At 48.5% G+C, this 20,708-nt stretch overlaps 1 protein-coding gene across 1 annotated transcript in view; it reads right to left on the reverse strand.

Moving 5' to 3' along the window:
• ADAMTS17 (ADAM metallopeptidase with thrombospondin type 1 motif 17) overlaps nucleotides 1-18,180 on the reverse strand; it is a 151,548-nt gene extending 133,368 nt beyond the window's left edge. Inside the window, exons 1-3 of the mRNA XM_058811469.1 lie at nucleotides 18,111-18,180; nucleotides 17,164-17,501; nucleotides 8,737-8,902 (exon numbers count right to left, since the gene is read on the reverse strand). Of these exons, the coding sequence (XP_058667452.1) occupies nucleotides 8,737-8,902; nucleotides 17,164-17,501; nucleotides 18,111-18,180 (574 nt within the window). The remainder of the gene's footprint in view (nucleotides 1-8,736; nucleotides 8,903-17,163; nucleotides 17,502-18,110) is intronic.
• Nucleotides 18,181-20,708: the final 2,528 nt, after the last annotated feature.

Genomic DNA, 20,708 nt, shown 5'->3' on the forward strand with positions numbered 1-20,708 from the left:
AGAAAGAAGACATTGTGTCAGAGGAGGAACTGACTCTGCTGGACTGGAGCTCACTCTGGGGAGAAGAGGCCATGCCATGGTCATTTGCCAGTGTGGTCTCTCCTCCAGGGGCAGGCGAAGGAATTGGCACCTCTGCAGCAGAACAAAACTCTGCAAGCTGTGACTCCTGGAGAGCAGCAGCCAAAGGGGCTCCTGGCAGAGGGCTGGGCAGCCTTGCTTCACACACAGCCTCTGGGCCCCCTTCTCCCTGTGGGCTGGCTGCTTTCCACCAGTGCTTGGGATTGGAGGATGTGTGTGGAAAACCAGCACCCCACAGGCTGCCTGGAAACACAGCCAGAGTGACCTGACAGGAGAATCCAGGCTCCTGCTCTTACCTCCCCTTCACACTGCCCAAGTGTAATTTACCTGCACCTAAAACAGACAACAGGACTCGAGGGAGCCCACAAAGAGCTCAGGAGGTCACTGCTGCACCCTCCACAACAGGCACAGCAGCACCAGCTACTTAAAAAAAGAGAGGTTGTTCAAGTTTGTAGCTCCTGCATAGGGTAAATTGTTTTGTCATTTCTGTCCACTTTCACAGTGGTCTCTCTTTGCATCCTCCTGCCTACCACAAATGCAAATAATTTTCCAGAATAATCAAGCACATAGAGAAAAGAAGGCATTTGCATGGCTGAACCACAACAAAGAGAAAGGAAACGCATGTCCTGTATCACAGATGTTTGATGAAGAGAAAGATCCAAAACCAGCAGGAAAAATCCTCATTAAGTGCACTTGCAGCTCATACCTGAAAGTCAGTCAGTTTTATGGAGGTATCCAAAAAATAAAAATACCCCGTCTCTAGAGCCTCACTTCAGAAACAAGCCAGCACAGAGAAGTCTCATTCCTGCCCTGCAAGATTTATGGACCATGGGCAGAGAATCCCTCCATGAGTGCATGAAACCCCAAACTAAAATAAACATCAGCCATTAAACCAAGGATTAAATGCTTGGTGGATTCTTTATTTGAACAAACTGATGTTACAAATTTTGTGGTGCAGATGTCAAGTGTTAGTGTGAAGGCATAAGAGGCCATAAACCACGGGCAGGAGCTGTCAGAGGAGTTTACATTGCAGGGAGCACACAGCACATGATTTTAGGAGTCAGGTGTTCCCTGCTTAAGAGGTCAGAGAATTTAGTATGAAATATGAGCTGAAAGAGTCAATCTACAACACAGCACGTACATGCTGCAGGTGACTGGGCACAGGGGACATTACTCTTTGGCCAGTCACTCTGAGAGTGCGTTATGCAGTCTATTGGACCAAAAAATCCACAAAATTCAGGACTGTGAGGTGAAGGGAGAAGGGTGAAACAGCCCCAGATCCTCAGCAAAAAATGGCTGTGACACTGCACAAGTTCATTAGGTGACTTTCATTTACCCTTGCCTGGCTCACCACCTTCCAAGCCACATGATCACACCACGTCCTGCAGGCTTTGAAGTCTCCCTCAGAATGGGAAGCAGCAGAGTCCCCACTGTGATCAGAAGCACAACAAGGCTCTTCTGAGGCCTCTGTAGAAAACTCCTGACGTTCAGTGCTTTTTATGGCAACTCAACAGATGTGCAATTCCAGAGCAACCGCCCCAAATGACCTTTTCCTATTACACACCAAAAGCACTGTCTAGCACTGTCTGGCTTTTGGCAGATTCTTGCTGTAAGTGCAGAGTCCTTTCCTGTTCCTCCTACCTCCCTTCCAACTGTATTTCCCAGACTCATCTAAAAGCAACATCTTCTCCTACAGCCTTCCATTATTTTTCCTGCCTGATCTTTCCCTTTGTAATTTTAGCTACCTCATTCTTGTCAAACCCACTGACGGTTTCTGGATGCTGTTCAACAAAAGCCACAAATAAAAGTTAAACTGCAGAATCCTTTCTGCAAGGCCAGATTTCTCCTTAGAAGCTCTTTTCTATTGCAGCCTTAAAAACCCTCTCCAGCTCTTCCTCAGGAGCCCTTTGCTCCCTTCCCTCCTCCCATGACCCCTTTAACATCTCCCCATACCCTTGATGGAGGGCAAGCTCTGTTATACCATGTCCTGTTATTTCAGCAGCATAAAAAAGAAGAGAGGGCATCCAAGTGGGGCAAACAGCTAAAATTAATTCTCCCTAAGCCCCAGGAATTTCCAGAGAACCTCTGACTGGTACTCACATTAGGCAGGTTTTATTAGCTTCACCTAAAAGTAAAAATCATCACCTCTCCAAAGCAAAACAGAAAGAAAAGGGAGATCCTGCACACAAACCAAGCCTAGAAATTAGAGGAAGGAAAATCTTGAGGTGTATTCTTACTACTCAACCTAAAACCCTGTGTCACTGCCGAATTATCAGAGGGACAGGATGCCACAAAATGTCCCTGGTAGCAGCAGCAGGAGAGAAGCACCTCTCAAAAGGTGATTAATCACAGACAGGGAGCCCCTTTGCCTCTGCCAGGATGCAGCACAAGAATTATCTCTGTACCCTGGCCTGTTATATCTCCACCAAAACCTTGGAATTTCAGATTTACCACAGCCAGCTGATGCCAGAGGATTGCCTGAAGTTCAGGAATTACAAATGGTTGCTTATTGAAAGAACAGCTGATTACAGACTGAGAGCTGTCCTCTCATTTTTAATGCTCTGTCCTACAAAACTGCATCTCCAGTTTCTCTCTAACTGGAATGGCAAAATCAGGCATCAACTGCTAGCAAAAATTATTGCAGAGCAGAATGATCCATTATTCCCTAATTCACCTTCCAAAAATGGCCTTGTTTTGCTTTGGGGTTTTTTTTGTTTATTTTTTTTCTCCCAAACAGTCACTTTCATACTAAATCACAAGTTCATGACTATTTCTCTGGCAAAGCAGCAAACAAGAACTTGAGACAGAAGTCATGAACTCTGAGCTGCATCTCAAAACACCACAGATTTTGCTGCAAGGATTGTTATCCAAGCTAATCTGTGGCTTGGACATACCAGTTAAAACCTTATTCTTCTGCAAAACAAACTCAGTCATCAACACAACTCATGAGGGCTTTGTTTTAATGGCAGGTCAGGATAAGCACTGTGATCTCTGCTCAAGGGTTCAATTTATCACCAGGATTCAGAGAGTCAGTCCCACCTCCTGGATTGTGCACACCCATGTGCCATGGAAAGGACACTTTCCTGGTGGCACAAACAAGGACTCATGGCACATAAATAAAACAATTTAGTGGAGCAGGAGCAGGCACAGTGAGCATGGCTTGAGCTATGGACAGTGATAACATGGAAGAAGCAAAGACACCTAAAAGATGAGCAATCCACCTTAGTCCAGGAACTAACTCTCTGCTTTTCTAGCCAGAATGAAATCTAATCATGAATATATGACCATGGAATATCCATGAATGTCCTGAGACAAGGACAGTGGACACTGACAATGGAGCTCATCACCACCTGCCAGGCTGGATTTCAATGCCAACCAGCACTCAGCTTTATCAGGAACCAAGCAAAGGAGCAGCACAGCTGCTCTGGAAAGGAAAGAAATCCATCCACTATGTACATTTACATTTCCTTTTTGTGTCTCTTTTTGGCCTTGACAGCAGAGGGAGGAGAACCTGGAGTCCCTCTCACTCCTCATGATCCACACTGAGGGAATCATCCAGAACAGACCTGCAGTAAAGCCTCACCTGCCACAAGTGATGGAAAAGGACACTTCTGAGTGCCAGACTGCTGCAGGAGGCTGCTGTTTACCAGCCATGAGGAAACAATCACAGGCTTGCAGGGAAAACCCAGACTCCCCGTCAGGAAGAGAAGGGACCTGGAAAAACCAAGGGATTTATCCACAGAAGTGAGACACACTCCCATGGGCACAGTGCTGAGTTCCTGATACAGGGAATCCTCCTGTGCTTGCAAACACTTAATCACATTACATCTTCTGTGGAGCCCATTGTTGAAATCTGCTTTAATTCTCCAACAGCTGCTTCCTAATATGGACTAATACAGGTTGCATTACATCTCTCTATTTTTAGTGCACATGTTTTTGGCCATAACAACTGCTCTTTCAGGCCAAGTCAAACCTGCAGAGAAAACACAGCTAGGAGACAATGATTAAAGATGGGGAAATGCAACCTAGCAGTAACATGTGTTTAAGATTTATACCTGCTCAGGGAAAGCATTCCCTACATTTGATACCTGTACACCAGCACTTACTTAAATTATTACCAGCTTTGATAAATTGTTAAAACAGGTTGCAAAGTAACTGTGCAGAGAAGCAACACGTTGTTATTTTGTGAATTAAAATATTGATCTTCCTGTTATTTCACTGTATGTGCAGCACATTTGCATGAAAGGAAAACTGGTTCATTTAAACTGACAAAAGGGTTTAAAGCAAACCCACATTTAAGAGTAATTTATGAGGTCTATATCATAAACATGAAATAACAACCTTCTGTCCAAAGACAAGCTGCTCTCTCTTGTGCTCCTGGACTGTATTTTATATCAAATCCTTCCTATGTAAGGAGACTTTAATACATCACTGGAGACCTTTGGAGAAGTTGTAACAGAACTTACTTTTCCTGAAGAAACAGAAAGCTTTATGACATGGTTAGAGGAGATTCCTATGCTTTCACAACATGCTTTGATTCTGTCTTGAACACTGGTACCTTCTCAAAAGTAAGAAAAACTGTATTGTTTTCCTATTCATAGACTCTGATGGCAAAGAAAACATGCAAATCTCAGTAAATAGTTAAACTACTGTTGTTCCATGATAGTTCAGAAAAATAACCCATTTACTGCAGCTGAGGCTGTGGTGGATATTGTCACATGGAAACATTTATTATATGTCCCAAGCTCACAGAGAGAGGACAATGAAAGAAGCTCTATCTCAGAGGTTGGGCACTGCAAAAATCATGTATGATGCCTTAAAAAGAGATCTTTCTCTCCTGCCTGGCTCTTCTGCAGGGAAACTTACTTGTATCTATTAAAGCCTGCAAACAAAACTCCCTTTGACTCCACTCTCTCCATAGCAAAACCACTCATCCAGGACCTTTGACAAGCAAGTTGTCAGAGCTGGTGTTTAAAGTGAGAGCAGGGTGTGACAGGAGCTGTGTGCAGATGCTGCCCAGTGTCCAGAGATGAGAGGTGTTTCCCATCACTGCTGTGGAGCTGTTTCCCCCGTTCCTCACCACTCCCTGCTCAGAGCAAGTGAAACCCAACCTTCCCTTCCTTCCCCCTCACTGCATGTGCACCTGGAAACCTTTTAATAGGTTTTGTGTTTGCCTCACAGGGGCTCATGTTCATGCCTGAGCAGAAATGTGCATTGTGACTTGAACTCTCTCTCTCTTGCTGGATGACAGGTGATAAAAATAAAACATATTCACATATCATATGACTAACAATAGCACCTGGCCCATGGTGATGGGATCCCTCCTTTGCTGCTGGAACACTTTGGAATTCAAACAAAGGAATTAAAACATCAGCTCTGGGATTTTTTTAACCCATTAGCAGACACTTTCAGGTTCAAATCTCAAGGATCCAGTCATGCAAAACCTTAAGTACTTTCCCATTCTTGACTACAGCCAGATTAATCCTCTTATACAGATTATTCCAGGAGAAATTTGGCTCCCATAAAGTTCTCCTGCAGACCTAAAAATAATTTTGAGTGCTGCAGGACATGTAACACCACTCAGACTAAGGGACTTGTTTTAGAGATTGTAACCAGCCCTTATCAAACCAGCCTGATGGCTTTACCTGGCCCCAAGCCACTTTCCCCCTCCCAGTGCTGGGGTCTGCAGGGAGGGCACCACATCTGTGGGTGGAACACAGCCCTTGGAAAGCTGTGCTCTCTGTGCCCCCAGCAGCACTTCCTAATTTAGTTCATTTTGCCTTCCTAAAGTGCTTTCCTGCTCCTCCTCCAAATGCTCACACATTACATCACCAAGCACCTTTGTTTTACAAGTTATTAAGTTCATATATCACAGGAAATTTGCCATTGAGCAATTTAGCCCTGTTTAAATTTTTATGGCATGATCAATAGTTAGCATTAAAAATTCATCTTATGTTTTGTGCTTTGATTCCCAAATAACCCCAGATTATGCCAGCTACCTCTGAATTACAGAATTTGAAGAAGAAAATACATACAGAGGTGATTCTTGTGTATTCAGAAAATACAAGAACAGCAGTAAAGGACTGAAAAATGCCCAAGCATGGCAGTTCTGTGCCCTTGAAAAATACTCATTTTATACTGTATTTACACAGACCTGTCTTTTTCTGTCTATGTCATTCTACAATACAAGGTTTGTACCTAAATGTCTGGCATAGAAATATCCCCATGTATTTACAACCTCCAACCTTTCCTGCCAAGTTTTAGCCTGGGTGAGCCAAATTTTAAGCCACTGGAAAACAACCTCTAGTACAAATCTGGCCAGTCCACATTGGTGAGATTCACTGTAAAGTTTCCCAGGAGAAACTCTGGAAGCACCCTCCTAGATGGTCACTTCCACACAGTTTTATTAGAAATGGACTTTTTGTGTGTCAGACAGGATTAATTTTTTCATTTCTAAACTCCTTATGCACAAAAGTTAATCCAAAGCAGACAGGAGGCAATTAGGTCATTAATGTGCTAAGCCTATTAACAGCCATGAGTTACATTTCTGTCCCTCAACAATGACAAAGATCCAGGGGTCGGCCTTTAAGGGGGAAATCCATGAGCAATTGCATTATTTTAGATCAGGGCTACTGCCAAGCAAGGCTTGGCTCCCTTCTAGCACAGCAAAAGTCAGCACCCAAGGGATGGGAATTCTGTTCCAGTGTAGCAGGGGCTCCCCAGAGGCCCTCAGGAAGCAGGAGGTGCCACTGGAAATGCTCTTTTATCAGTGTCTTCTTTCAGTACCTTCATGCTCACTCAGCTCCTCTTTCCCTTTGTGATGCCATGTAATTATTACCCAGTGTCTCCCCAGTTTCCTTCCTTCAGTTCCTCTTCTCAGGGAGGGAATTCCAGCTCTGCCAAGGACAGGGAGCATCCTGCCCCTAGAAAACAGGTCAAAAGGTTCAGTGGCCAAAGGGTGAGGCTCATTTCCTGGACTGATCCTGGTTCAATTCAGATTTTAACTAATGGCTGTCTCATTTTACAGTGTAAGAATTCTGAAATGCATTTTCTGTGACCACAGGGCTGCAGCACCTACAGAACTTGGCTGGGAAATCAGAGCAGTGCTGAATTCTGATGTTTTCTCTGAAAAGAGACATAAGGGATCTGTAACTGTAACCAGATCCAAGATTTCACTCTCAGAGAATCAGAGGGCAGATTGGCTTAGTCTGAACCCCTGAGAATGATAAACCTGCTGAACTATTAAGAGCTCAGCTCCACACAGGAGAAAATAAAGGTCCTGGCTGCAGGATTTACCAGCACCCACTGCAGAAGCAGGCACAGGTTGTTTTGCTGGTGCATAGGTGTGGTTAAATACAAAAACTGAGATACAAAGCCTTACAAGGAAACTTCAGGCTCCTGCCTGCTCCAGTGAGCTCCTTCAGGCCCCTTCCACTGCTGCTCCCACAAGGAAGATTTTTGTGCCTCCTGTTGCTGCCACAACCTTCCACATCCAGCAGCAGCCCTTGTCCCTGAGCACTCAGCTCTTCCCACACCAGTGATCCTCATTCCTGTGCCCAGAAAATCCCCCCAGCCCTGCTCCCCAGCAGCAGAACCCACTGCTCCATTTATGGAACCCATCCAGAAGAAGGCAGGAGAGGAATGAAAGGAGCAGAAAATACAGGGACACTGCAACCTAATGAAGAGATTTCACAGAGTGCATAAAAAATACCCCCTCTGCAACACACCCAGAGAGAATTCCAGAAATGATAAAATTTAATTACTCTGAAGAAGCAAAAAAATAGTTTATATCAGCTGGCAATTTGCCTGTGTAGCTTTGAAAGTGGGAGAAGACAGGATATGATCAATGAACAGAGTTGGCCATTTTCTCCTGAAAAATGATAGCACATTATAATATATGGTATAACAGCTGTTTTATCAGATAGAGTTTAAGTTTGATGAATCAAACACCAGAAAGAAAAAGCAAAATCAAGCTCCTAGTTTAAAAAAGTCACCTTCTGAACTACATCTAGTAGCTCCAAATGCACACAAGCTCTTACAAAAGCAATTTAAAGCCATAAAAGAATACAAAGTCTGCTCAGTTGACCCTGACATGGATTGTGTGCTCTCCTACACAGAAGTAAGAATGATGGCATGAGAAGCTGAAAAAGAAAGCAGATTCCTCTGAAAGACAAACTGTGCATCTCTTCCATCTCCAGATATCCCTTTATCCCATTATGAGCTGGATCCCTGGAGTTGGACTCCACAGATGATACTTGTGATTCAATTATATCAAAGCAGGTGAAATGATGTTTTCCACCCTCTGAAATGTGAGGATCACCATTCTATCCCTGCCTGCTCAGCACAACTCCAGAAGAAAGGCGAGATGGAAGAGTCCCCATCAACACTGACTTCAGTTAAAAATCCTGAACCTTTGCTAAAAACCCAGTGAATCCCTCCCTGAACAGTGGTCACACTGCAAGATTAGAGCAGAATTTATCATCTCACATGTCCAGTGTTAGAGCATAACCTCATGGCTGTGATGTGACTCCAGCCTGAAGCAGAAACAGGATTCACCCACACGTGCCATGCCTCCCCAGCCCCAGCTGCCCACCCACCAGAATCACAAAATCCAAGCAGAATTGCCATGGCTGCTCTCTGGAGCCACTCCAAGCTCACCTGCCACAACCTTGCAGTGCTCCTCAGGGCCCTGGGGCCTGGAGGGGTGGCCAGGCTTGGTGGATCGTCTCCGCCTGATGAAATGTTCCTTCCCACTGAAGGAGCTCTCAGATGCATTCACAGGTTGGATCAGCAGCTGCTCTGACCCAAGCTGGATGTAGCCAACCTGTGCACAAAACAGAACAAAAAAAAACCCCATCAGTTTGGTGCCCAAGCCTTGTCTATCCAGCCTGGTCTGAAACCCAGGAAATTTCACCCAGGTCATTTCACAGCCATAATCCCATCATTTCCTCACATTTGCAGTGTGAGGAAACAACGGGATGATGGTTGTGTTCAGCCTGTGTAATACAGAATAAAGAACTTCATCTGCTTCTCTTGTTTACTTTTTATATTACTGAGCACTAGAAACAATGCACTGAACAAAGGAAAGGTGGGGATTCCTGTCAACACTTTTGCTTTCCCTTCCTCCTCCCCCTCCAGACACAGTGCCACAAATATGTGTGTTTTACAAGATGCTCGGCTCACATGAGGACAAATAAATCCTGTTAACAGAAATCCCTTCAAAATCACCTCTCCAGCTGCCAGGACTACCCTGCTATTGAAAGGCATTTACTGTCTCAGAGCACAGAGGTGACACTGCCTGCACCCTGTGGGCACCACCCTCACAAGGAACACTGAGTGAACTGATGCAAGTGTGACCTGCAGAGCCACACAGCATTTTTGGGACCAAACACCTCTTCCTGACTACATTAGGGGCCACACAGTCAGCTCTGCTCTCTCTGCAGGCCATGGGTTGGGTTTCAGAGGTGAAGTCAGGAAGGGACTGTTGTACTGCCCCAGTTTCAGGATTTTCCACCATTCCTGGAATAAGTGACACTAGGAAGGCAAAGACCCTGCCTAAATAACTCCATAGGGTCCAGGTCAGAGCACTAAATCCCTGCCTTCCTTGCACCAAGTCCAGACCTTACAGCAGGGCTGGCAAGAACACCTTTGGAAGCCAGCTTCTGCCCCAGGAGAGCCCTCCTCTGCTCACAACCCAGAGCTTTTAAGGTTCTTTTATGCTTTTTCCACTCCTTTTCTGGCATGAAAAGAACAGAGTGAAAGGAAAGTTATCACCTTAAAACTTAACAAAGCCTCCAGGTTTAGTAATCAACACCAAGGCTGTAACATGTTGCACAAAGTGGGTATTTGCAGTGAGGAGTTCTTATTTTTCATTGCACTAATCCAGTGATTATTTATATTGCAATTAAAAGGCTCAAAACACAGCTCTGCCCTGTACCTCCCCCTTGAGAGAAGTCTTGAGGTCGGATTTAACTTCTGTTAACAACAGAAGGGCTCATCTGCTCTGCCAGGACTGTGCACCTGAGAGGTAAAGGTGCTTCCAGAGAGCTCCAGCACCCATCCTGCACACAAAAACAGAGGCCAGGCTTTCCTGGTCCCCCCTCCCCACACTCTGTGCCAGCCAGGCAACTCTCCAAAGAAATGCTCTGCACGTACATCCAAATGCTGTATGTTCAACAGCTGACTGTACTAGTATGATTTATAATATACATTACATCCATACTGTATATTGCACATTTCCACACCTCCCTGCCAAATCCCGTCCTCACGTACACCCAGGAAATCCCTTTGGCCCAGTATTTCCAGCAAGAGGAATTTCTGCAGCAGAAATGAGAGCTCTCCTCCTCTGACAGCCACACGAACTGAACAGCATTCAGGGGCTCTCAGGAGGGGTCACTGATTTCCAAAGGGAGCTTGGACAAAGAGAAAACTGTAAAAGTTGGTGTCTCCACTGGGCATGGCTGCAAAGCACAGCAGAGACAATCAGTGCCCTGTCTCTGAGGTGACAAGAGACACCTCTCTGGGGCCTTCCAAAAGAGACCTTGCTCTTGGGACAGAGAATTGCTTAAGGATAAAATGCCTTGGCACTTCCTGCATACAGAGAAAACCCAACATTATTCCTAGGGCCTACAGAATGCTCAGCAGTTTACAAGACCCCCTCTGCCTGGAGTGTCCAAAGCGCTGCCTTTTCACTTAAATCACAAGTTGGGCTTTGTCAGAGTTGCTCCAGAGACAGCAAAAGCTCTGGTGACTTGTTCTTTCAGCCTCCTTTATGATGTTCTCCACTATTTCCCCTCCTTGTTCCAATCTTCCAGCTGGGAGGTAGCCCCAACCCCCTTTTTTAATATAGGTTTTAATTATTTAGAAGAAGGGTTATAAATCTGGTGCCATGGTACTAAAAGCCACACCAGAGCTCCTGACAGACTGCCAACCATTTCAGCTGGTGCCAAAAGCGTGTAAGAAGAAGTCAGTTTCATCACCACCCCACATTATCCCAATTTTCTGGCATCAGGAGTGAAAATAATTTAAACCATTGGAAAAGACTTATGTTTCACATTTGCTGTGGAATTGTGAAACCTATGGAGAGAAAGAGCCATGAGTCTTCACCCTGGAATACGTTGGGAAGCATCTCAAGCTCAATCTGAACAGGCAAATAGAGTTTCAAGCAGGAAGGGTTTGCAGGATGAGGCCTGTAAAGCATCCCTAGGGAGTTCAAAATGCTAAAAATTCCCCCAGACTTGCCAGTTGGGTTCTGCAGAGTCCCCAAACCTGCTGGCCCAAGGAGATCTTTTGGACCCTGCAACTTAAATAGTCTGGTCATTATTTTGCTTTTTCCATAAGAAATGCATTCCTCATTTACATCCCTCAAATCCTGCAGATCCTGCCTTGTGCTAATCCCAGCATGAGAGATCAGAAATCAGCCCTAAACCAGAGGCTCTGGGCTTTTCTTGTCTTGTCTGAGTTGAGGGACTGAAGAGGGCTTTGGATTTTGAAGACAAGGAAGTAAAAAGAAGTAAGGAAGTAAAAGTACAGAATACCAGGTAACCCTTGGAGCTACTTTTCCCACATCCCAGGAAATCACTCCAATTAAGTGAAATGCTTTGGACCTGCCAATTCCCATTTGCCTGGGGAGATGCACATCAAGAGCTGGGATACTCCCTCCCATCCTTCTCTCCCTGTGGGAGTCCAGGACCTGCTGCTGTGCCAGATCCTGGGATAGCTGAATTTTGGGAAAAGCAGCTGCCCAGCCCCACCATCCTGGAGGAGCTGAGACACAGGAACCCAAAAATTCAGAGGAGTGCAGGAGTTCACCACCATCTGCATTAATTTTACAGTTGGTGTGGCCAGACCATGCAGCTGACAGAGCCCTGCAGCTCTGCTAACAGGAAAGGCTGGAATGATTTCAGCCCCCCAAAGGCAGGCAAACTGACAAGCTGATTAAAACAAACAATAATCCACACTTCCCACTACAGCCCCACTCACCACTGTGCCTAACAGTGGCAAGATCTTTCACATTAAGGATAATTCACATCCTTATTTTAGAAATCAGCTCAACATTGCTCACCACCAGAACATTCCCATGTGCTCTTATCCAGGGTTTCACACACACAGGGGTCACTCAAGCAACCTGCTCACTGTCATCTACTCTTGTACCACTCCTCTGCTACAGTGGAGCTTTTCTTGGGCTAAATGCAGCAGGGAAAGGAGGCAGGTCCTCACAGAGTGACACTGGAATGGCAGTGGCACAGCCTTTGTGTGACCCCATCCTGCCTCCTTGGCTCTGTCCCTGTGCTCTGGTAGTGCTGCTGGAGCTGCTGCAGCTCCAGGGCTTGCTCAGAACAGGGATCCAAATCCTCAGTGCTCTCTGCACATGGTTCCCGACCTTCCCACATGTTAATACTCTCCAACAGTTACACTGTTTTTCCAGCCCTTTTTATTTTCACAACATCTTTGAAGGAGATCTGTGAAATGCTGAATCTTTAACAGATTTTTCTCTTGCTCCTAAGTGTTCATTAGTTACATACATAGAACATGCTGAAAAGAGAACAGATTTAAACATCTGACAAATTCCATCCCCTTCTCAATTTCTCAACTGTTACGCTGTAAATTGTTGTTTAACCATTTCCTCAGAGTTAAAAGGAAGTTAATGTTTAAAGTGAAGAACAAAACAACCCACAAATACAGTTTAATAAACTTCATGTGGGTTTTAGTCCCACCCTTATTAAACATGTTTCAGCTTTGCTTGGTTATTATTTAAAAGTGCAATTCAAGCAAATTGAAAAGAAGAGCTTTAAATTAAGTCTTGTTCCAGAGTCATTTCAGGTTTACACTCAGTTCTGAGAGCAGAACATACCCAGGAATATCTGCCCTGGCCTCCAACTCTGCTAGACAAGGAAACCCCAACATCTTCTCCCTCTTGTCCACTGTGGAAGAGGAAAGAAAATCCCAGCACAAGGAAACCCAGCACAGTAATTTAAGAGGTTTAACTTTTCAGCTTGTGGCCCAGCTATGGATGAATGCCAGACAGCTCCTCTCCCAGACAGGAGAGTTCAGTGGAGCTGAAGGTTTCCTCGGGGGAAATTGTATCATCTTTAATCCCCACACGCCTGCTCTGCCCTGCTTCCCACGGCAGCAGAGGCTCCCGAGTCACCTGCGGGGCAGCACCGCCCTGGTGCACACAGAAAACTCCAGGGAGCTCCTGGCCAGGATGGAGCTCCCTGAGCTGCAGCACCTTCTCTGAACCAGGCACCAGCTCCCTCTGCAGTGAAACTGGCAATCCACCAGCCTAAGGTACCTGTGGCACAGGATGAGCCGCCAGGGAAGTGCTCAACTTCATCACTCACCCACCCCTGACACCCAGACTGGCCTAACCCTGACACACGGCAGCCTCTTCTGCATCCTTGTTCCTCTTCTCCAGGAGAACTCCATGAACCAGCCTGAACTGGAGGGAGGCACAAACTATTCTCTAAATTCAACTGAGAAGGACATGCCACCTTATTTAGAGACAAGACACAGGAGGCACAAACTATTCTCTTAATTCAACTGAGAAGGACATGCCACCTTATATAGAGACAAGACAAAGAGCAATCCTGAACCCAAGATCAAAGACTCTGGGTTTTAAAATGGAAGTTATTTAGAATCAAACCTCTGCCTTTAAATGCATCCCAGTGATTGTCACCTTTTGGCTGCTGAACAGTTTTCAAGAGTTTCTTTTAATTTCTAATTATAATGCTTATTTTGACATGGAGTCATGACCCTCTCAAAACTGTAACTGTTTCCAAAACGCAGGTACAGGTATGAAAAGCCTACACCTGCTCTAAGGGGCTGATGCTGCAGTCCAGCACTTCAGCACGTGACAGTGACTCAACTGTGGCCTTACAAAGCTGGAACTTTCCAAAACACAAAGTTCCTGCACTGGCTGCTGTCCTGTAGTGATGGTCCCAGGGCTGCAGAGCTGCCTGTGAGTGCCCAGCAGCAGGGCAGGGCAGTGCAGCCCTGAGCTGTGGCCAGAGTCCAAGTGCTGGCACAGCTGCACTCCCCAGAGGCCGGGACTGCCAAGGGGAAGGCAGCAGCACTTTCCAGGAACCCTGTGCCTCTCTAGGCTCCATTCCCAGCTTGTCACGAGGAACGGGAGCACTGGAGCATCCTCACACCAGCACTTGAGCTGTATTTCAATGGTGAGACCTTGGGTAGAGCAGCTTTTACCTCACTCTGAGCTCACAGAGCTCAGCCACCCTTCCCAAAGCAGAGCTGCAGCAGCCACACACAGGTTAACAGCAGCATCTGCCAGCAGAGCTTGAAAACCAGGGCCCAACCTTCAGATGCCACACTGGGAATCTGATCCCATCGCCAGGAAGCAATTGCTCAGCCTGGCTGCAGCTCAGCTTTCGTGCCACTGTGTCAGGGATTTTGTTTTTACTAGAACTCCACTCGCCCTGATCATTTTCTATCACTTTTGCTATGATTTATGGCATGGCTGAGAATGTGATTACAGCAAGGCCTGAGCCAGCTGGAGATCAGGACACAGCATTACTGCCCACTCTACCTCTTGGCAAGCAGCTTTTCTGAAGGAGATGTCCTGATCACCCAGTCAGAGTCCAATGAGCATTCCCCTGCTGGAATTTTCAGGAAACCCCCACTGCAGCACTAGCACTGCTCACAAGACAAATGCCAGCACAAACAGGCTGCAAGGTTTCCACTACCCAGGTCTTTCCTCTGGCCCAGCAGGTCTGGCCCATGTCCTACCTGTGAAGCTGCTGCTGAGGGCAAAGTCTTATTCTTCCTGCAGCAAACAGGGCTCAAGGAAGCAATGGGAAAATATTTTTTTTTTAAGTGATGGTCTTAGTATTTTAAAATTGCCAGATTAGAAGGCAAAAAATTTTAGGCTCTAGAGTCACCTGCTCTCAACTCATAGCACATTAAAGACTTCCTAGACAATTTGGGGCAAACTTTTGATTCCTCTGATCCCAGAAAACATCTTACCACTACATTAGACAGCTTTCACTACAGGTATGCTGGTTTAGTGTGGCCACTGTGTAAACACTGAAAACAGCCTAAAATGTGAGATGTTTCATGTTTGAAGACAGACTTAAGAAACCAAAATGGTCCACTCAGCTAAAATAAAGTTCATCTACATGGGGGTATGGATTATTTCAATGAAACCATTTCAATAATTAATGAGGTTCATCTTAAGTTTAGTTTCATCCATCTTAAGTTCAGGCTAATCCTCAAGACACTGGAGTTTTCTGTTCTCTAGTTTTGAGCTTACAAGGGTGTTTTAACCTTAACTCATCCAAATGTACCATGCACCTGCTTCTAGCCCTTTCCCATGCCTGGTGATTATCTGGATGAAGAGGATGAATGGATTCCTCTAACAGGAAAGGAATATCCCAACATGCAGAAACAGCTCTCTCTCAACACATCTGCCCACAGCACTGCCAGGACCAGGTCCAAGGCAAAGGCAAGCAGAGCTTTACCAGGACTGCCACTAACACAAGGGGCTTTGGCACAAACCAGCAGCTTTCACACTGATTCCAGGCTGATCCAGCCCAGTTATGTCAATTTAGCCATTGCTTAGAATTGCCATGATCCAAACAGGTACTGCAATATTGCTGTTCACTTTTGCTGAGTAGTGAGCTAAGACTAACTAGTCTTGTCTCTTTTTCAGCTTTCCTGCTGGGAATTTTGCCAAGCTTTATCACCCCCTCCTCCATTCCCTGATCTCAGGCAGTTAATACTGTGCCTACAACTACATTCCTCTTTTTTTAAAGGTTTCTCCTCTGTTTGTTTGTGCTTTCCAGCTTTGGAAGTCCAGCAGGATTAACAAAACAGTGGTCCTGATCCCTGGTGGCAAAAGCATAGAGCTGTTAGTGATTTAAGGCTTGAACTAGAGATATTAGTTTTAAGCTGCTCTCGGTGGAACTCAGCTCAACTTCCAGTGCCACTCAGACCTCAGCATCTCTGTTTGCTGGGGTTTTTTTAATCCTGAGGCACAGCGCCCTCAAATGGCTCCGGAACGAAGGCAGGAACCCCGAGGGCAGAGCATGAACTGCTCCTCACTACGCTTTAAGGATAAATCTCCACCATCAGGTCTGTGCTGACAGGCACACCTTCCAGGACCATCTGCTGGGAATCACTGCCTAATGACCCGCTGACTTCCTGAAGTACTTTAAAAGTTATCAACAATAATTGCAAACTACTCAATGTCTTACGCATCAGTCTCAAACACAGAGAAACTTTCTGTCCCACACAAGATCACCTGCTCCTACTGGGATGCTCAGAGGAGAGCCAGGCCCTGCAGAGCCACCTGAAACTACAGCCTGGGGCAGAGAAATCCTGACACTTGTGGTGGGAAAAGCCCCCCTGAGTGGGATGTTCCTGTGACCCTGCTGGGGCACTGGCTGCTCCCTGACCACAGCGAACATCCCAACACTGAGAGCAGGAGCCTGGGAAGAGCCAGCTGCAGAGCTGCCACAGCATCAGCCAGGATGGCACCAAATCACCCCAGCGGGACACAGCCACCTGCCCCATGCCTGGGGACAGTGACACAAGATGTTCTCTTCCATCAGGAGGCTCCTCTACAGCACCCTTGGGTTCTGCCACCCACCCACAATGGAACTGCAGGGCCTGAGCCCCTCAGGGATGGCTGAGGCAACTCCACAGGGAGAGCCAGGGTGGGCAGAACACCCACCATGGGACAGCGGCGGTGCTTGGCAGGGCCTGGGAGCTGAGGGGACAGTGAGGCGAGGGGACAGGAGAGTCACCTCCCTGAGGGCAGGTATCCCGCCTCATCGGGCTGGCAGGACCCGGCCTGAGGAAGGGAGCAGGCCGGGATGGCAGCACCAGCCCTGAGGAAAGGAAGAAGGGTGCGATGGCAGCACCAGCCCTGAGGGGAGGAGCAGGCCGGGATGGCAGCACCGGCCCTGAGTAAAGGAAGAAGGGTGCGATGGCAGCACCGGTCCTGAGGGGAGAGCGGGCCGGGATGGCAGCACCGGCCCTGAGGGGAGGAGCGGGCCCTGAGGGAAGGAGCGGGGTGGGATGGCAGCACCAGCCCTGAGGTGGGGAAGAAGGGTGGGATGGCAGTACCAGCCCGGCGCAGGTGCTGAGGGAGGCGAAGGAGTCGCTGCGGTTCAGAGCGTGTCCCGAGTAGAAGCAGAGCCGCTCCCGCGGGGGCCGCCGCGCCTCCCCGCGCCGCTGCTCCACCGCGAAGCCCCGGGCCAGGAAGCGCAGGTCGCGGCGGAGGTGCAGGTACAGCTCGGCGCCGGCGGCGGGCAGGCGGAGCAGCACAGCCTCCTCCTCCTCGTCCTGCTCCGCCGCTGCCCGCCGGCGCCGGGGGCCGCCGCGATCCCCTCCGGGCGGCAGCAGGTGGATCTTCTCCAGCGGCACTCGCTCCGGGATCACCACTTCCAGCTCCGCTCCGCCAGCTGCAGGCGAGAAGGAGAGAGGCTCAGGCGCTCGCACCCCGGAGCTGCGGCCCGACGGGGCGGCCGGGGGCTGCGGCACCCCCCGCTCCCCGGGACAGCCCCGCGCTCGGGTTTCAGCGCAGACAGCCCCGCTGGAAACCGGGAACGGGCTGCGCAGACAATGGAAGCAGCGGAGCACGTCGATTTATTTCTCTCTATATACACATATATTAGAGACAGAAGCGTGCAGGAAGAGAGGAACAGAGCAAACGCTAAAGCTACTTGTATCATTAAAAAAATATAAAATATATATATATATATATAGCTCAGACACAAGCATCGCATTTCACCAACCCCAATAAAAATCTGCAGGGAGAAGGGGAAAAGCAGAGCGAGCCGCAGCAGCAGCCAAGGACAGTCAGCAGCTTTCCACATGGAACGCTACAGCAGCAGCGGGAGGACAGGAAAAGAAAATACAAAAGCCTGGAGCAATTCATCCCGCGGGCTGGGACCGCGGCCACGCAGGGGATGCGGTGCGTGCCCAGCGCTCCGCGCCCGCACGCTGCCGCCCGGGACCGGACCCTATCAGCGCCGCCGGGGAAGGGGAGCCGGGGCGGCTGGGAGCGCTACCTGTGCCGGCGTCCAGTCCGCAGAGCAGCAGACAGAGCAGGACGAGGGGCAGGAGGCAGCCGTCAAACATGGTAGTGCGGCGGCGGGGCCGAGCGCGCAGCGCAGCGACGGGAGCGGGGCCCGAGTGCGCCCTGCCCGCCCTCGGCACCGGGGATCGCCGCGGCGCGCGCCCGGCCACGCCCCCCGCCGCGGCTCCGCGCGCCCATTGGCGGCGGCGGCCGCCGAGACACGCCCCCCGCTCCCCCATTGGCTGCGCGCCGCGAGGGGGGAACGCACGTGGGAGCGGCCGGCCGGTAGGGGGCGCCCTCTCCTGCCCCGGGCCGGGCCCTGAGGGAGCCGCGGAGCCGCCGGGAACATCCCGGCCGGGTCAGGGGGTCTGGCGGGCGGTATCCCGTCCCTGGGCAGCCCCGTCGTGTTTCCTTCCTCTCCCCTTCCTCAGCATTAATTGAATTTAGACACGGTTACGGCAGCTCGCTTGACAGTCATATTCCTTTCCCAGCGCCAACCACAAGGCCGGTGCCAGGGCTTGGAAGATCAGGAAAAAAATTAGGTTGGCGATATCATAGAATGGGTTAGGTTGGAAGGCACCACAGAGGCACATCTGGTCAAAGCTCCCTGCTCAAGCAGGGTCATCCCAGACCACAGTATATGGACGTACAAAGATTTTGGGCAAGGACGCCACATACTCCTGAAGCACTCATTGCATGGATGAAAATAAGAAACATAAAGTGCATAAAGATATATAAAAATTGATTTTTGCTACCAATTCCCATTTTCACTGAGCTCCTTCCCCCTGGCTGGGCCACATCCTGCATGTCCTCAGCTGTGCAGGGATCAGGAAGAGTTAATTTGGACAGGGGCTGTTGGAATCTGTAGGGTGATTTCCAAGAGCAGAAAGGTTTCCGCTGTGCTTGGTGGGCTTTGGATGGGATCCTGTGCTCCTGGCATGGTTGAGTCACGGAAAGCAGTCAAGACCCAACCTGTTAGCAGATTTAAATTGTGGTGGCCCAGCAGAGCAGCGTCCTAGAGTTTAAACTTTGCAAAAATCTGCAACTTTGTTGCTGAAATTGTAGAGGAATTCAAAGGAAGACCCATAAAAAAGTGTGAATGACTCTGGCAGATCTCCCTGCAGCACTTCCACCAGAATTGTCCAGAGCCATACTGACAGCAGGAGTGGCTCTGAGTCCCAAACAAGTGGAATTAGGTTTGGATGCTCATCCCAGGGAGGGCAGGCACTGGGGAAGTGCTGAGAAAAGGGTGTTTGGAGCTGGGAACAGGACTGGTGAGAGACATGAGCACGTTAACACCATTCTCCTTCTTCCAGGCATTGAACAGGCAGCAAGAGCCACATTTTCTTGGTGAGCTGCTCCTGTACAAGGAGAGAGGCTGTTTGAGAGTCAGAACCTTGGAGCTGCTGCCAGCTCTTCACCCTGCTGGCTGTGCTTTTCCAGGCACCAAGGGACACCCACCATGGGCTGGTGTAGCACCTCAGAAAGCCCTGCCCTGCACAGGGCCTCTGCAGCACCTCACGGACACAGGAGCATGTCCCACCTCCTGCTGTGGCCTCAGGAATACCCCTTGTCCCTCCTGTGGGATGGCACCTGGAGGATGTTATCTGTGCTCAGCAGCAAGAGCAAAACTGGGGACCTGCAAGCAGCTCCCAGCAGGAAAATCAGAGTAAGCCAAGATCCGTGGCTCAAACTCTTTATTAACATGAGATCAGATGAGTTTTAATAGCTCTGTGTTTCCCACTCTCTCTTTCAGGGCTCTCTCTGCTCCTAATAAGAATTTACCAAAGCAAAGGGACTGGCCTGGACCCATTCAAGTGAGACAAAATCTCAGTTTGGGGCTGCCTTGCTCTGTGTCAATAGTGTAACATAACACAGAAAACAAAACCTCAGAGCTTGAATTTCCCTCCTGCCCTGCTGTGAACCAACGATTCCAATGCCTCTCTCCAAGGCCAGGCCCTGGCTGGCACAGAGTGGGGCAGAGCTCCCCCATTCTGTGGCAATCCTCTGCTCCCGAGAGCCACGAGGCAATTTGATTTGTGAGCTGCCAAACCTGGCCTGAGCCCTCCACAGCCACGTTTAGACCCAGACCACCCCCTGACTTCATTTGCTGAGGGACTGGAGCTGGTGCCTCGCAAGGGTTTGACGAGGGGGCTCAGATTTGTTTCACTTTTTAGTAGATCCTTTCTCCCACCTTCCAAAGTCCTCTGCCAGAAAAATAATAACAATACAGAGAAAGAATAAATTTAATAGTGTGGGGGAAGAGAGGCACCAATAAAGAGAAGTCTGTAACTTACTGCATGGAAGGACTTGCTCAGTGGCTGGGCTGGCTGGCACAGACTACACTGGAGTAGGGATAATCCCAATGGAGCATCCCAGGCTTCCAGAGCATTTGGACAGGAGCCCAAGAGGCTGCAAACCCCAGGACAGGGGCAACATCCCAGGCAGGCCTTGGTGTTGCCAAGGGCTGGAGCCAGGAGCAAGGGACAAGCCCCACAGATTACCCACACAACAGAAGAGGAATCTGTCTTAGGAGCAGCACTGGTGGTTTTCTTGAATCCAAATCCCAACGTTCCAGTGACACACATTA

Source organism: Ammospiza caudacuta, chromosome 10 (assembly GCF_027887145.1).
Source record: "Ammospiza caudacuta isolate bAmmCau1 chromosome 10, bAmmCau1.pri, whole genome shotgun sequence".
In the NCBI taxonomy this organism is placed as follows: domain Eukaryota; kingdom Metazoa; phylum Chordata; class Aves; order Passeriformes; family Passerellidae; genus Ammospiza; species Ammospiza caudacuta.